This window comes from Siniperca chuatsi, linkage group LG2 (genome assembly GCF_020085105.1).
Source record: "Siniperca chuatsi isolate FFG_IHB_CAS linkage group LG2, ASM2008510v1, whole genome shotgun sequence".
Taxonomy (NCBI): domain Eukaryota; kingdom Metazoa; phylum Chordata; class Actinopteri; order Centrarchiformes; family Sinipercidae; genus Siniperca; species Siniperca chuatsi.
Window position 1 is genome coordinate 427,615 of NC_058043.1, and position 17,386 is coordinate 445,000.

General features: G+C 43.3%; 1 protein-coding gene across 2 annotated transcripts in view; it reads left to right on the forward strand.

Annotated features, from left to right (window-relative positions):
* The first annotated feature begins 3,742 nt into the window (after positions 1-3,742).
* The window catches only part of pik3c2b (phosphatidylinositol-4-phosphate 3-kinase, catalytic subunit type 2 beta), a 47,325-nt gene continuing 33,681 nt past the window's right edge, over positions 3,743-17,386 (forward strand). The window contains exons 1-3 of one of the 2 annotated variants that reach the window (XM_044218126.1): positions 3,743-4,130; positions 10,694-11,641; positions 14,027-14,127. In XM_044218126.1, the coding sequence (XP_044074061.1) occupies positions 10,784-11,641; positions 14,027-14,127 (959 nt within the window). In that variant the 5' untranslated portion in view covers positions 3,743-4,130; positions 10,694-10,783. The remainder of the gene's footprint in view (positions 4,131-10,693; positions 11,642-14,026; positions 14,128-17,386) is intronic. The other variant, XM_044218117.1, reaches the window with a different exon arrangement.

Sequence of the window (17,386 nt, forward strand, 5' to 3'; positions counted from 1 at the left end):
GTCGTAGTCATCTGGACACTGTTTTCACAACCAAGACGTTTCGGCTCCCATCCAGAAGTCATTCTCAATTGTGAAAATGGTCTGAGAACTCAGAAATTTAAGCTACTGCTATATACAAAGTGTTTTATACAAAATGTAGCCTGAAAAATCTAAAATAAATGTACTTAATACTATGTACACCCACAAATAGCAGCTATAAAGTGTATTGATAAAAAATAGTCACAAATAAAGTGAAGTAAATCATTTTCAAAAGCTGAAAAGTTTGGACTTACTTAATTTACAGTTACTGCATTTATGTATATAAAATTTAATTAGCTAATAAATCAGTGAATCATTGTGGAACTGTTGACATCTCAACCAATAAATGAAAAACCAAAGTCATGTTTGAGCCAATGTTATGTTAGCTTTGCGCCCAGTTAGCTGCTTGGTCACTAGAGCAGCCCTGCTAATGTTATGTTAGCTTTCTGTTCCTATCAGCTGACTGGTCACTGGTAAATATATCAGCATATGTTGTCTTTAAAATGTGCTCTATTACTAAATTGACTTGGGAGCTTTAGTTTGCTAATGTTATGTTAGCTTTGTGCTCTGTTAGCTGATGTTGAATCACTGATAATGTTAGCTCTGCTCCACGAATGTTAGCAGTTTAATAAATATATTTTTGCTGCATTCATACAATGTTAATGGGTAAAACAGGAAAGCCACCATTATTCCGATTTGGGAGTGTTCACGCATTTTTCCACGATGGTTACCTTGACTGTTATCCTTCACATCATTTTAACAGCCTAAATTAGCTACTTGTGTTGTGTTATGGAGCAGTTTGTTAACAAGTGAAACCAGATACAAACAAACAGTTACAGTTAGATTTTATTTAGATGTAGCTGTCAGTGATGGAGGCCTTGCAGCCTTTTTGTCACCACTTGGTTGATACTTCTGTGGTTATTTTCACCAGCTGTAGCTGTCAGAAATCCCTGATATCTCAGACTCAGATTTATAACTCAGAGGCTGATGTGAATAGTTTTGGGTAACCCCCCACAGTTTGATGCTGTGACCCCCTGATTTAAAGTTCACTGGATCTAGCTCAAGATAAGTTAGTTTTAGATGAAGAGTTCCTCCATACATGTTTTAAAACATAAAATACATTGCTTGAATAATAATTTGTCTGATATAAATAGTTCAGTTACCTCATTAAAGATTCTTAAGTACATCTCGTCCTCATGTAAAAATCCAGAATCTCTGAATATGTAAATATCGTTCATTTCTAAAGTTTAACAGCTGAACTCAAGATGTCTCCTACATCACTGAAAAGTCCATTCTGGTGCTGAAAGCATCCCCATGGAAACGCTATTTTTTCCTTTTTTGATCACTTGTTTTATGTCTCAGTGCAGTGACTGTATCAGGGTTCGGCCGGTGAACACACCCTCTACCATCGTAACATCGTGATGTATATGATGTGAGGTTTGTTGCTGTTTTGTGTGAACTCACCAAACCAAATTCTTATCAACTATGTTTAAATGGCAATAAAGTAATGAGTCTTGAATCCTCAGTGTTTGTGACCAGGAGGCTTCAAGTTTCCACATCACACTATGTAAATTTTATACTGGACCCTGACTGGCTCCAAACGACTTGTGATGTCATAAATCCTGCAGGTACGTCCAGGTGTTAAGCTGAGATTTAAGGTGAGTTCAGAGAAACTTTCCTGAATGTGAAAATAACAACGTCACAGTGAAGTGGACGACATCACAGACGACGTGACAGTGAACCAACAAGAAGAAACACTGGGTTCATACTGGAGCGGGCCTTTAAAGAAACACTGTGTTGTCTTTAATTCTGATGTAAACATCATATAAAAACCTCAAACTTTATGTTTATTTATTTTATCTCTGTTGAATGACCACTCTTCTTCTATGGTATTATTCTGTTCATTGACCCCAGAGCTTCTCTCTGTGATGAAGGTTTTGTCCATCAGATGTCGCTGTTTCTCCTCTTTCCTCTCTGGGCTGAAACTCAGTCAAGTCAGACAGAATCAGCAGTGTAACTGGAAGTACTTTTACTTTGTGTTATTTGTGATCAGCTGTGTTGGCCAGGTATATATCCTCATACAAGGTGTCTGACTCCGGCTTTTTGCTGCTCTCGATGTACTTACAGAGTAGAAATACAGCTAAAAAAACAAGGACAACAAATGGAATAAGTATTGAATGTTTAATGTAACAGGTTGCTAGATATATTTGACGTAGGTGGATATATACAGCATATGAATGTATACAAAATATACAGAGCTTAGGTTTATATTTGACAATGATGTACACGTTAATATATATATAATATAAAAACAGACTTCGTCCTTCACCCTCCGCGGGTGGTCTCGTCCTTCGAGCTCGGGTCCTCTACCAGAGGCCTGGGAGCTTGAGGGTTCTGCGCAGTATCTTTGCTGTTCCCAGTACTGCGCTCTTCTGGACCGAGATGTCTGGTGTTCTTCCAGGGATCTGCTGTAGCCGCTCCTCCAGTTTGGGGGTCACTGCCCCGAGTTCCCCGATGACCACGGGCACCACTGTCGCCTCCACCTTCCAGGCCTTCTCCAGCTCTTCTCTGAGCCCTTGGTACTTCTCTAGTTTCTCATGGTCCTTTTTCCTGATGTTGCCATCGCTTGGTGTCGCCACGTCAACCACAACGGCTTTCCTCTGTTGTTTGTCCACCACCACGATGTCAGGCTGGTTCGCCATCACCATTCTGTCAGTCTGGATCTGGAAGTCCCACAGGATCTTGGCTCGGTCGTTCTCTACCACCTTTGGAGGTGTTTCCCACTTTGACCTCGGGGTTTCCAGTCCATACTCAGTGCAGATGTTCCTGTACACTATGCCAGCTACTTGGTTATGGCGCTCCATGTATGCTTTTCCTGCCAGCATCTTACACCCTGCAGTTATGTGCTGGATTGTCTCAGGGGCCTCTTTGCACAGCCTACACCTTGGGTCTTGTCTGGTGCGGTAGATCTGGGCCTCTATTGCTCTGGTGCTCAGGGCCTGCTCCTGTGCAGCCATGATGAGTGCCTCTGTGCTGTCCTTCAATCCAGCCCGCTCTAGCCATTGGTAGGACTTCTTGATATCAGCCACTTCAGTTATGTTCCGGTGGTACATCCCATGTAGGGGTTTGTCCTCCCATGATGGTCCTTCCTCCAGCACGTCTTCCTCTGTTCCCCATTGCCTGAGACATTCCCTGAGCACGTCATCTGTTGGGGCCTTATCTTGGATAATATATATATATTATATAAATATATATGTATAGCGTCAGATTGTTCCTGACACTGGTGTTAGTGTTCATCAGCCTGTGGGTAGAAACCTTTCCCGTGTCTGGTTGTTTTGGCGTACAGTGCTCTGCAATGGGGGGACAGGTTGTGTCCAGGGTGTGATGGATCTGCAGTGATGCGTCCTGCTCGTTTCCTGACTCTGGACATGTGTCAGGAAGTCCTGAATGATTCTTCCTGCAGTCCGTCTAATTCAGTTTAATTAACCTTCAATATAATTTAATTTGGACATTTTAGTTTTAATCTAATTTAGTACAATTTAGCATGAAAGTTCACGCTTGATCTTGGAGTTTAAAAACAAAAACAAAAAAAACTTATGGTCCACTAACTAGGCAAACAACCACACTCCATCCGCTGAAGAAGACCGTGAGATGCGGTTGAAATCTCTGGAGAAAGCCAGTAAGCGGACCTCAAGTTAAGATGTTTTTCTATTTTAATCTCAGCTCGGTTTATTTTTGAAAACGTGACCGGAAGCTGCCTCTGCTGTTCGTGTGTGACTTGACGCCGCAGCTGCCGAGGAGAGACTGACGCAAAGCCGAAAACCTGTCCAGAGACCGGGGCCAGAGCCCCAGAGCCGCCGGAGCCGCCTCGTACAGCGGGCTGCATTGTTTAACCAGTAAACACAGGCGGACCCAGCGGAGCCGGCGATCCGGTTCTACCGTCTGAATCTGTGGAGTACCGTCCGTACCGGCGGCTGGAGGCTGTTAGTCTTCTTGGATATACCGACAAGGAATCGATAGTTGAGGGGATCGATGAAATCTTTGTCAGAAAAGTAAACCGCGTTAAAATGGCAACCGCCGCCCGCTGCTGGCGACCGTAGACCGAGAGTCAGGTAAGGTTTCCCCACCTGGAGACGCAGCAGATGCTGGCTGGCCAACACTGCTTTGATTATGAAAGTGTTCTGACGCATTTCTCTCAGCTGCTGTCGGTTCACTTGCTGTAGGACTGCGCTGCTTCACGGGACGTACCTTTCTTTGGAGAGAAGGTCAAACCAAACTCCATTCAAACATCTCACAATCAAAACAATCCCGCTCTTTGGTAAACTTGGATTCCTGTTCGAAAGTGGCTGATGACTTTTTGCAAATTGTTATGCTCTACAGGTAAATTCGGCCCAGATATAATCCACTTAAATGCAGGTTATTAGCAATAGATCTTAGTTAACCTTTTAGAAGTGGTCCGGGCTGCTCGCCACCGCCCTCCATGGCAGGCTGTGGGTGGAAAATCCCCGGTGGGAACTGAAGTCCAACAGATATTTAAAGTTTAAAGCATTTGAAAACTAACTACGAGTTGATGTAATGGATGTGTCAGGATGTAAAAGACAGCAACGTTGCTTATATTATGCATTTGGCCGGTGTTGATGTTAGCCGGTGAATGAGGCCACGTTAAAGTGCAGGATTTCTGAATGGAGTTCGGTTGGACGCGCTCTCCATGGGACTGGGCTGTGTTGGTTGAAAGCGCTGCAGCAGCCAGTCGGGAGGCTGCTGGCAGCAGCAGCAGCAGCGGCAGCAGCTGTCTCAGAGATGTTTGGACACGTTTCCTCTCGTATAATTCTCCCATTTACTTTACAGTTACGGACGTGTGTCAGCTGTTTCTCTGCGTCTGCGCTGTTCGGCTTCTCCTGTTGGACTCTTAAACTTTTGTTTTCCGGAGAAAAAAGTAAAATAACGTGAATAAAATGAGATCATTGCAACACGTCATTATAATGACCTTTCACAGCTTCACAGAGTTGTCTATGACGTCATATACACCTGTCACACCACTAACGCCCAGAACAGGTGCATGTTCTCATTATGGGACGTTTTAAGACACGTTTAGCTGTCTTTAAAGTTGAAGCCACGGATGCAAACATTTGTCAACAGCTTATAAAATAGCGCCGTTATGACGTCATTACAGGGGGCGTGGCGAGAGATACATGTGAGGTCATCGTGGTAAAAACACTGCCAGACTAAGTCAAGGTTGTAAAAGGTAAATGTTCGTTCCCTGCAGTCAGATGTCATAAATGTTTCTCTGCAATGAAGTGCAGCTCTGAGCCTGTCACCTGTCTCACTCCTCACCTGTCTGTCTCACCTGTCTGTCTCGCTCCTCACCTGTCTCTCACCTGTCTGTCTCACCTGTCTGTCTCGCTCCTCACCTGTCTGTCTCACCTGTCTGTCTTACTCCTCACCTGTCTGTCTCGCTTTAGCTACCGAGTGAGGCGTCTCACTTCTGTTCGATCTTTGCTGGGAGTCGCACGTGAGCAGCACCTAGGTAAGGACTACTAGCCAATCAGAAGCAGGGGCGGGGACTGACAAGCAAGGTAGTGTGATCCAAAACAAAGCCGCTGCAGCCGGTAACTACGGCTTCGGTTCAGCCGTACACGTTCCAACAACCCGAAACCAGCTTCACAACCGAGAGTGGAGCGAGAGACAGGTGTGGAGAGAGAGAGACAGACAGGGAGAGAGAGACAGACAGACAGACGGGTGAGGAGAGAGACAGACGGGTGAGGAGAGAGACAGACAGACAGACGGGCGAGGAGAGAGACAGACGGGTGAGGAGAGAGAGAGACAGACGGGTGAGGAGAGAGACAGACGGGTGAGGAGAGAGAGACAGACAGACAGACGGGTGAGGAGAGAGACAGGCGGGGAGAGAGAGAGAGGCGGGTGAGGAGAGAGAGACAGACAGACAGACAGGCGAGGAGAGAGAGAGAGACAGACAGACAGACAGGCGGGCGAGGAGAGAGAGAGAGACGGGGAGAGAGAGAGAGACGGGTGAGAGAGAGAGAGACAGACAGACAGACAGGCGAGGCGAGAGAGAGACGGGTGAGGAGAGAGAGAGACAGACAGACAGACGGGCGAGGAGAGAGAGAGACAGACAGACAGACAGACGGGCGAGGAGAGAGAGAGACGGGGAGGAGAGAGAGAGACGGGTGAGGAGAGAGAGAGACAGACAGACAGACGGGCGAGGAGAGAGAGAGACGGGTGAGGAGAGAGAGAGACAGACAGACAGACGGGCGAGGAGAGAGAGAGACAGACAGACAGACAGACAGGCGGGGGAGAGAGAGAGACGGGAGGAGAGAGAGAGACGGGTGAGAGAGAGAGAGACAGACAGACAGACGGGCGAGGAGAGAGAGAGACGGGTGAGGAGAGACAGACAGACAGACAGGGAGGAGAGAGACAGACAGGCTCTCCGTCAGTTTCTGCAAAACGATTTGACGTTTTATTGTTTATTTACGTCTCGGCAGATTAACGAGGGTCTGCTTCTGTGCGTCCTCGTTGTTCAGTTAAGTATTTACCTCTGCGGCCCTCCTGGTGGCGCTGTACTAAATGAGGCCATCTTAGCTACAACGCTAATGTTGCTAACAGTAGATCGCTACGTTTCAGAGACTGTTTGCGTAACAAACCTGGAAGCTGCATCTGCTTCTGACGTCTCACCAAGCTACGATCTTTGTGTCTGGTCTGAGGTCAGTTTGTTATTGTTCCGTTCTGGAAACACAAATGCACGTTGTTCATTTTTCCATCCATCTTGTCAGTTCAAGCAGCGGTCAACAGGGATTGGCTGAGCCCACAAAGGTCAGCATCCACAGAGCCGTCGCAACACAGCGCACACGCATTAATGAGGTTTTCCTGCGATGACGTGAATCCAGCTTCAGTCCTGATGGGGGGCTGAAACGTAACGTAAAGGTTTAAATGTAACCGGCACATAATGTGGCTGCTTTTAAAGAGCTTTTATGTTTAAGTCCCTAAATGCCCCCACCCTTGGCTGCTACCTCATTGGCAACACACCTGGCATATATGCCTGGCCCTGCAGGTGGGGGGCCCACAAGTTTGAGGTCCCATGGAGTCCAAACAGGACTCATGGGTTTAGGACTAGCCACTAGGCCCTCAGTGGTGAGCCCCTCTCCAGGACCTGGTTCCAGGACCTGAGCTTGTTTAAATATGAACTCCACCTCAGCGTGTTTCCAGGTGTTGGGGAGTTGTACTGCACATGTGGAAACAGTAGTACGAAGCCTTCAGCGTCTCAGAGGGAGCTGTGTGAAGTCCGATGAATGTCCTCAAGTGATGTCACTCGAGTCAGCGTCGGTCGGGGCTGAAGACTACAGGTGTGACGATGAAACAAATGTGTTGGTGTGGAGTTAGAAAGCAGCGAGCTCAGCAGACCTCTGCGGCTGCTGCTCGTCTCTGCTGCAGGCTACGTTAGCCGCTACTAGCATAACACACCACAATCTCACACACAGCTGTCAGAGGGAGAGTTGCATTGTGGGTAATGTAGGCGGCATGTTTTTACAAGGAAGAAGAACGTGTGGACTATAACAGATGACGTCTCTGGTTCTGCTGCAGCGATTGTGATCCTTTTTGTTTTAAACTGTCCGTCACGAGTCTGACAGTCACAGGATAAATCTGAGGAGGACAGTTTTAAATATTATTGTCTGTGTCTGACGTCTGACACAGTGACGGTCGAGATGTTTGTACCTTCTTTAGCAGCAGAACAGGATCATTTGTTAAAGTAAATGATCAGTTAATGACAAGTTATCATTAAACTGCAGCCCTGACACTCAGTGTTGGCATCACTGACTGTCTGTACCAGCTGGTTCAGACCAGTCAGACCAGTGCTCTGTCCACACTGGTACATGGGTGTCAGTGTGGAAGTGGGACACAGCTGGTTTGTGGTGTCTGTCGGTTTAATCCCTCAATGGGGATACATGATGACAGGAGGGGAGGGGGTCTCAGCTCTGGCCCTCCCCCCAACCCCATCAGTCATCTCCTCCCCTCCCCCCTCTGTGTGTTGATGATGACCCCCCCACCCCCCTTAGACGGAGGAATCAGACAGTCTGTCAGAGGCCTAAGCGGTTACGCTGTGCCTGCAGCAGCTACATGAGTCGTAGCTGACGTGTTCCTCCTCAGACATGTAACTCCACGGCGAGCACACAGAGATACCACACGGAGACAGCGACAGCTGTGATTGGTCAGTTTGGGCGGCTTCTGTTTCTGCTGCTGGCGGAGATCGTTGAGAGTGAAGACGACATGAAGAAAGACTCGGTTATCTACCGAAGACTTCTCCGCTGCAGACCTGCTCACTGTGAATGAATGTAAACATTTTACAGCAGTAGTCTCCAGTTCAGTAATGAGGCCGAGTTCTGCAGCTCACCGTCGCTCTGTCTCACAAAGTGAACAGATTATAAACACACAGTTAAAGCACAATATGACCTGATTGTGTGCGATCTGAAATATAAATCAAAACCTACTCTGTGGGTATCTACAGCGTCTTTCGCACATGCACTGCAACCCTGAGCTTACTGAGACATTACCCGGAGGAGCTGTATGTGAGAATGCAAATGTCCGAATCAGTTGGACTGGACATTAAACGGACTTTACCCTGCCGGCTCCCGAGTACAAAGTCTGTGTGACGTCCGATTGAGCGAGTAGTGTGAGTAGAGCAGGTCATTGTCCGGAGAATTCACAGCAAGCGAGCGTGAATTGATGACGATTCTGTCATGCAACTGGCGTGAAACCGGACGAATACAAACATCTTGCCCGTATATTGCTTCCCACTCTTTCATCGATGCTGCGGATACGTCCAAATACACGTGGCATTGATATCATTACGAATGAGTCGGTAGCTTCGCTCGCCATCTTCGATGTGCTGTGAACAAAACGCTGCGATTTCCTCAGTGTGCTTTTTGCGTCATGTCCTCCTCCTGCACGCTCTACCAGGCTCCGCCCCCGCGTGGTTCAGTACTCTTTCACAAACAAACCGACCTGCTAAACATCGCAGCTCCTCCTCAACTGCTCTTAACTCCAGTTAGTAAACGTTAATTGATAAGGTTCAAGGTTCGGCTTTATTGTCATTACACAGGACTGCACAGTAATATGCAGTTGTAGTTCCTCCACGCTACACACACAGAACATGTATAAACAAATGATCAAATATTGTAAATTAGAATAGAATTAAATAGATCAAAGTATATAAAAATAGTTCTTAAGGAAGAAATGAAAAGGAAAACTAAATTATATTTACAAGGAAGATGTACAGTTGCACATATACAGTATATATGTATACACATACACACAAAATAATATAATAATAATAATAATACATTTTATTTATAGAGCACTTTTCAAGGTATGTAAAGACACTTTACATAAGTTAAAAAGCTCGTATACTATGGTCTGGCTGAATAGTCGAGTTATGGTTTATGAAAAACATTGTCTAAATATACCACAAGGAAAAGTGTATGGAGTAAATGTTTGGTAATGTTAGCTAACTGTCAAAAAGTCACTATCTGCACTGTAAAGGCTTTTGTGAGTTTCAGTCTGAATATTGTTTGAACATTTTTTAAAGTCAGTGGCCATCAGATATCTGAATCTCAGAATCAAAACCAAGACTCGACTGTGTCTGCAGGTCTGTTATACTGGACTGAAGTAGACTGTCTGGTGTTTTAGTTGTTTTGTCCACCTCCTCAGGACCTGCTTTGGTTTAACAACTCTGACGGTTTCTCTTCACTGACCCGATCAGGTCTCAGCTGGTTTTACCTCCTCATAGCTGCACTTCCTGTTTCATTCCTTCCTCCAGATTGTGTTCTTGTGTTTCCTTCCTCCCTCCACATTCGGCTGCAGGTTTGTTGGTCAGATGGTGAGCGAGTCTCTGGGTCACTGCTGTGTTTCTGCGGGAGAGAAGTTTGAACTGGGACGTCCCAACAGCTGAACAAAGACGTCTTAGTTTATCAAAGACACTCGCTTCCGTCAGTAACACAGAGGATAAAGAGACTGTAGGCGTCTAAACATTACACATCTAACCTTTTGTTTTCTACTGTATTTCTATTGTCTCTGTCTGGGTTGCTTGCAAATATAAAGTATCTGAGGTGAAAAACTTTTCAAAAAAAAAATGTTCATCAATATCGAAAGAGGGGTGCACGGTGGCAGAGCGGCTACAGCTCCTGCCTCCCAATAAGGAGATCGTGGGTTTGTGGGTTCGATTCCCGGACCGGACCAACATCACACAATCTCTCTGGGTGGAGTCTGCATGTCCTCCCCGTGTTACCGTGGGTTCTCTCCGGGTTCTCCGGCTTCCTCCCACCGTCCAAAGACATGCATGTGTAGGTTAATTGATAACTCTAAATTGCCCGTATTGAATGAATGTGTGAGTGAATGGTTGTCTGTCCTTGTCTGTGTCTGTGTTCGCCCTGCGACGAGTTGGCCACTGTCCAGGGTGTGCCCTGCCTAAGGCCCGAAGTCACTGGGATAGGCTCCAGTCACCCGCGACCCCCTAACGGGGACCAAGCGGTAGAAAATGGATGGATGGATGGATGGATGGAATATCGAAAGAACATTTTGCAGTCAAATTTATCAGAATGACTGTACAGAAATAAACTGGTGATGTATCGATGGATGTCTTACTGTCCGTCCCCTTTGTCCTCAGCTGATCCTCAGCAGCTCCATGTGGTGGTTCTTCTAGCAGCAGTTCAGCTGAACTCCCTCCTTCTTGTTCCCTCTTTGCTGTGGAGGCATCATGTCGGCGGCGCAGACCCAGAAGGAGGGCAGCGAGGCGGGCTGGGGCTGTCTGGAGTCTCTGGGTCTCAGTCAGAAGGAGCTGGTCCTGGCCGAGGCCCTGCAGATGGAGTACGACGCCCTCTCCAGACTCAAACAGGACAAGAGTGGTACAGAAACCAGCCAGACCGGCACTAGAGCTCCCAGCCAAACCTGCTCCAAGACCCCGAATCCTTCCATTGAATGCCCCCAACCCACTCCCAGCCAGCCCAGTCCTGCCCCCACAGGAGGAAGCCTGCTGAGGGGCCTCTCTGGGTCCGACTCCTCCCTGAACCAACCTGGAGGGTCACAGTCTCCACCCTCCATCCCAGCTAGGGCACTCCCTCCTCAGGGAAGCTACATCAAAGAGTCGCTGTACATCCTGGACAGTCCGGAGGTCAGCAAGTTCAGGGACTGCTCAGGTTCCAGCCTCGGGAACTCAATTGGATCCGGGTTAGGGTTTCCTCCCAAAGGCTTCCCCTCTCTTCCGGATGATGTCCCCCCTGCCATCCCCCCAAGAAACCCCATCCCCCCATTGTCAGGGTCAGAGAACCCCTTCCTGCCATCTCGAGGGTCCACCATGCCCCGCGACGTGAACCTGTTCACGCCCGAAGTCGATCAGCCCAAAGTGACCTCAGGAGAGCTGAATTACGACAACATCAACGACTCGCTGTCTCGACTCAACGGGAGCCAGCAGGGGCCTCGAGGTCGGCGGGCCAATGGGGACCAATCAGGGAAGCCCGTGGCTCGGAGTAAGACCCTCCCCCCTCAAGTCCCACCCAGGACGTACGTACCTGTTCCCAAGAGCAACAAGAACCAGCGGCGGGTGTCTGCAGACCCGGTAAGAACCTGTGGATTCATCTGGTCACTGTAACGACCAAGAGGCCAATTTCTTATTATAATATTGTTGGAGATTTTTATCACTGCGATGAGACTTAGATTAGGAACTGAGATTAGTTTCTGTTATTTTATTATTATTTAATCATTATTTGAAAAACTAAAAAGCAACTAACTGAGGCAGAGGCAGCCTTCGAAAAACTTTATGTAAAACCATCAGAAGAGAGTCAGTGTGATCCAGTTAGACAACCCATCAATACAAGAAACAAACAAAAAACAAAGTCTGTGAAATAGTCTCAAAGCGTGGCGTAGACAGTCAGGAGGATCTGTAACATGGGCTACCAAGCGGACGATGACTCCCATAGTTACCTGCCCCTGTCCTCTGAAATTAAAAGTTTTCAGATCGATCCTAAAAACACTGAACGCTCAGCTAACTGCTGGTTACCATGACTACTAATTAATGCGAGTTGAAGTAACCCCTGCTGTTATCCTACATAACACTGTGAAGGCCTGCACAAACTCAGTGTTTATAATGTTTAATAAATGGCATTCGCTCCCTGACGATACTGAGTATCTACTCCGACCTTCAGCGTTACTGTAAAGCAGGTCTTTACCGGCAGATAAGTCTTGATAGATTTTGATGCTACGATGCTTTAATTGATTCTCTCACTTTAACTGACTGTTCCACTACGATATCTACAGGGGAGGTTATGACAAAAACAAATGAAACAGAGTAGCTTACAGTAAAAGTTATGGAGGTCCAGACCTCAGCGGTAAAGTCACTCGTCAGTCGACACTCGATGCCATAATGACGGTCTTTCATCTGTTAGAGGCAACAGCCCTTTTTCAGAATCTGGAACCATCAAATGTTTTAATTTTTTTCTTCAAAAACAACAATCAATTATTAGAATAGTCGCAATTGTTATATAAAATGTTTAACATGTGGCTGGATATCGTTTCAAATTTTTTGAAACACCTTAGTTTTAGGAATATAAGCATATTTCTTTCTACAAGCTCCCTTTTGAAATCTTACAAAATAAACCAAACGCATCAGTGTTTAGTTACCAAGACAAACCTGAGCTTCAGTTTTTAAAATTCAACACATTTTAATGTACTGAGGTTCGATACTCAGCTTTGTGTCACAAAGCTGTGTTACGTGTATTCGTGTTTATTTGTATAAGTAAACAAACACATTTCCTCCCGGTTCTCCGTCGATGTGTTAAAACCGATCGCATTCACAATTTGACAGTAAACACACAGTGTCTCACCAGTCAGACCAGTTGGACCAGCTGTAATCTAAAGCCATGATGGAGAGAATAACAGCAACACTGGTCGACAGTCAGGAGAGTCAACATCACACAGCTCCGTCATAAAAACACAAAGCTGATTTGTATATTTTTTTTAGCTGACGTGGTGAAGTAAACAAGTACAGGAGGTGTGTGTGTTTATTTTCTCAATAATGGGGCACCAGCACTGTTAGCACTGTTAGCACTGTTAGCACTGTTAGCACTGTTAGCACTGTTGGTTTTTGAATAGAAAAGTGCAGAACCTAATAGAGATGACATCACCTGACACCAAAGACCAGCCAATAGAGGACCAGTTTAATACTCTGATGGTTTACATCATTAGATGTGAGATTTGTTGATTTTCAAACAGGAGTCTGGAGCAGGACAGAAAATTATTAACAGTGTAAACCAGTCGGAGAGAGAAAATTACAAATATGTTTTTAATTAGTCAGTCAATCGATAGTGAAAATAATGATCAGTTGCATATCTAAAATATTCACATTGGAGAAACTGGAACCAGAAAAAAATGGTATTATATTAAAAAAAATGACAAAAATGATTAATTGATTATCTAATTAAGTGTTGATAACTTTTCTGTTAACTGAGCTCAACATTCAGCTCTTGCAGGTGTTACTGTGTACTGAACCCTCACCTGCACAGGAAGTGATGTAACATCCTGCTCTTCAGATATTTGGGTTTGGAACAAAAAGTCAAATGAAGTCGAATTTTATTTATTTATATAGCACCAATATCATAACAGAAGTTTTCCTATAGAGCAGGTCTAGACTCTACTCTTTATAATATTATTTACAGAGACCCAACAAATCCCACCATGAATGTCAAGGTTCAACTGGAAATACATCACAGGAACGAAGTGTGACAAAATACCTTCACCCGAGCTTTTATTACATTTAGATGTAAATAAAAACTGTTTTATATCATTTATTTCTCTTCCAATGTGTAAAAACTAACCTGCTGTAAAACCTCAGTCTCTAATGAACAGCACGTGGCTTTTATTTTTGAAATTAATCAATTTATTAAGATGGTCAGATTCATCATGTTGAACTCTCCTCTGATTGGTTGGCTCTGCGTGTGATTGACAGGTGTCTCTGGGCTCCAGGATGAATGGATTTGGATATGAACTCTTCCAGGTGTCTGAGGAGCGAGACGAGGAGGTGGCAGCTTTCTGTCACATGCTGGATGTGTGAGTAACACACACACAAACCAAGTCTTAAAACAGTAGTGAGGACTGGACAAAATGTCCTCACTATGATGGTTTAAAACTGAAACTGGTCCTCACAAAGATAGCAATACAAGCCCACACACACAGACATCCTGACCTTCAGCCTGACTGATGACACAGTGAAACAAACTGTATAATAAAGTTATTAAGTTTATAACCCTCAGTATCAGAGCCTCTCCTACACGTCACATCGTCATGTTACATCCTTAAAGGTTATCAGATTTGTCTGAATTACAAACGACACATTTAGATTTATTTCTGAGTAATATTTTATTTTAAAAGAAATAATCAGCCATTTTAAAGTGACATTGGTTTGATCGAAAACATTTTTTTTAAGAGAAATAAATAACTGAAATATGCTATTTGCATAAGTGTTCAGCACCCATGCTCCGGGTTTACACAGGTGAGAAATACTGCCCTAATGAGGACACAGTTGGCCTCCACATTTATTGAAACATTAAAATATCCCCTAAGTTTAAGTATCATTGGTCAGACTGTGAAAGAGCATTCGAAGGAAGTTAGGGATGAAGTAATCGGCATGCTCAAAATTAGGAAAAGGCTACAAAATGATATCCCAGTGTTTGGAGTTTAAAGTTTTTTTAAAACTTTCTGCTGATGAATAATTAATTTTGAATTATTAGTTGAAAAATGACTGTTAGAGTGTAGGAGTTTGCAATAAAAATACTGCATGTAAAAATACGTGTATTGATCATTTCTGATCCAAACAACAAGATAACTTTTAATGGGGATGAATACCTCTGCAAGCCCCTGTATGTAGCACGATGTCTGGAAACAGCAAGATCAAACGTGAAGGCTCGTCCGGCAGAAAGTTGAACCAGACTCAGATTTTGCAGTGTGACATCATCCAGCAAGACGCTGCACTGGCCAATCAAATACATGCAAGGTCACATTCCTGGTGGATTAGTTTGTAACATGAACACAGTATTTCTGCTGTTTACCTCACGATCATCATGACAACAGATAAAATAGTTAAAAACTTTCCTGTCTGTGAGTTTTTAAGTGTTTCTGTGTCTGATAAACCTTCAAACTCATTAATGTGTTACTCAATCTGGTAGTGGTGGGATGTAACGGAGTATATTTACACAAGTACTGTACTTAAGTACAGTTTTGAGGTACGTGTACTTTACTTGAATATTTCTATTTTAAGCTACTTTCTACTTCTACTCCACTACATCTCAGAGGGAAATATTGTACTTTTTACTCCACTACAATTATTTAACAGTTTTAGTGACTAGTTACTTTTCAGATTAAGATTTTACATCAAACACATGATAAGTTTATAAAATACAACACGTTGTTGTAGATTAACACAGCAGTTCACAACCTTTTTGGTTTGTGACTATGAGTTGTTGTCAGTTCCACCAAAGCGACATTTCTCCTCTAAACTTCTCACATGGTTTCAATTCAAATGATCCAATATTTCACAAAAAAACCCCAAAGATTAGATAAAATACCAAAGATTTGCGTATCGGAACTTTGTGTTTTCTTCTTTCCTCTTCCATTAATCATCTCATGGCCCCTCAGATTTATCTGGTGACCTTTTGGAGGGGCCCGACCCCTAGGTTGGGAACCACTGGACTAAACTAGCTAACTGTGTATAAAGTAGTTAAAACAAGCTAACTGTGTATAAAGCAGTTAAAACTAGCTAACTGTGTATAAAGTAGCTCAAACTAGCTAACTGTATATATAGTAGTTTATACACAGTTAGCTAGTTTTAAGTAGTTAAAACCAGCTAACTGTATATAAAGCAGTTAAAACCAGCTAACTGTATATAAAGCAGTTAAAACTAGCTAACTGTGTATAAAGTAGTTAAAACCAGCTAACTGTATATAAAGCAGTTAAAACTAGCTAACTGTGTATAAAGCAGTTAAAACTAGCTAACTGTGTATAAAGTAGTTAAAACCAGCTAACTGTGTATAAAGTAGTTAAAACAAGCTAACCGTATATAAAGTAGTTAAAACTAGCTAACTGTATATATAGTTGTTAAAACTAGCTGTGTATAAAGCAGTTAAGCTACATTTATTAGCTACAATATAAGCTACATTTAACTTGACAGTTCATGCACTATTACCTTATACCATATTATTATCATCAACCAGTAAAAGTTACTTCACACTTATTTTATACTTATACCCACTTGGTACTTAATTTATTTTCTGACCTGTTTTATAGTGTATTATATTTTTTGTCTATTCCTGTGTGCACTGACGTGACAGTGAGTTGCTGCAGCAAAAGAGTTTCCCCTCGGGAATCAATAAAGTATTTCTGATTCTGATTAAAACTAGCTAACGTATATAAAGTAGTTAAAACCAGCTAATCGTATATAAAGTAGTTAAAACTAGCTAACTGTATATAAAGTAGTTAAAACTAGCTAACTGTATATAAAGTAGTTAAAACAAGCTAACTGTATATAAAGCAGTTAAAACAAGCTAACTGTATATAAAGTAGTTTATACACAGTTAGCTAGTTTTAAGTAGTTAAAACCAGCTAACTGTATATAAAGCAGTTAAAACAAGCTAACTGTATATAAAGCAGTTAAAACAAGCTAACTGTATATAAAGTAGTTAAAACTAGCTAACTGTGTATAAAGTAGTTAAAACAAGCTAACTGTATATAAAGCAGTTAAAACAAGCTAACTGTATATAAAGTAGTTAAAACTAGCTAACTGTGTATAAAGTAGTTAAAACCAGCTAACTGTATATAAAGCAGTTAAAACAAGCTAACTGTATATAAAGCAGTTAAAACAAGCTAACTGTATATAAAGTAGTTAAAACTAGCTAACTGTATATAAAGCAGTTAAAACAAGCTAACTGTATATAAAGTAGTTAAAACTAGCTAACTGTGTATAAAGTAGTTAAAACCAGCTAACTGTATATAAAGCAGTTAAAACAAGCTAACTGTATATAAAGCAGTTAAAACTAGCTAACTGTATATAAAGCCGTTAAAACTAGCTAACTGTGTATAAACTGCTGATACTTTTACTACACGAAGCTGTGAATAACATTTTCACTTTTCATTTCTTGGGCACTTTAATTTCAGTGAGAAATCTCTTTTTAAGTCTTATTTATTGAACATAATCAAACCATTCTGGTGACACGCTGTGCTGATGAAAAGTCATTTTATGTTTTATCGTTATTTTCCTCTCCGTACCAAATTCATACTGACCTTTGACCTCACAGCTGATGTACACATCACACCT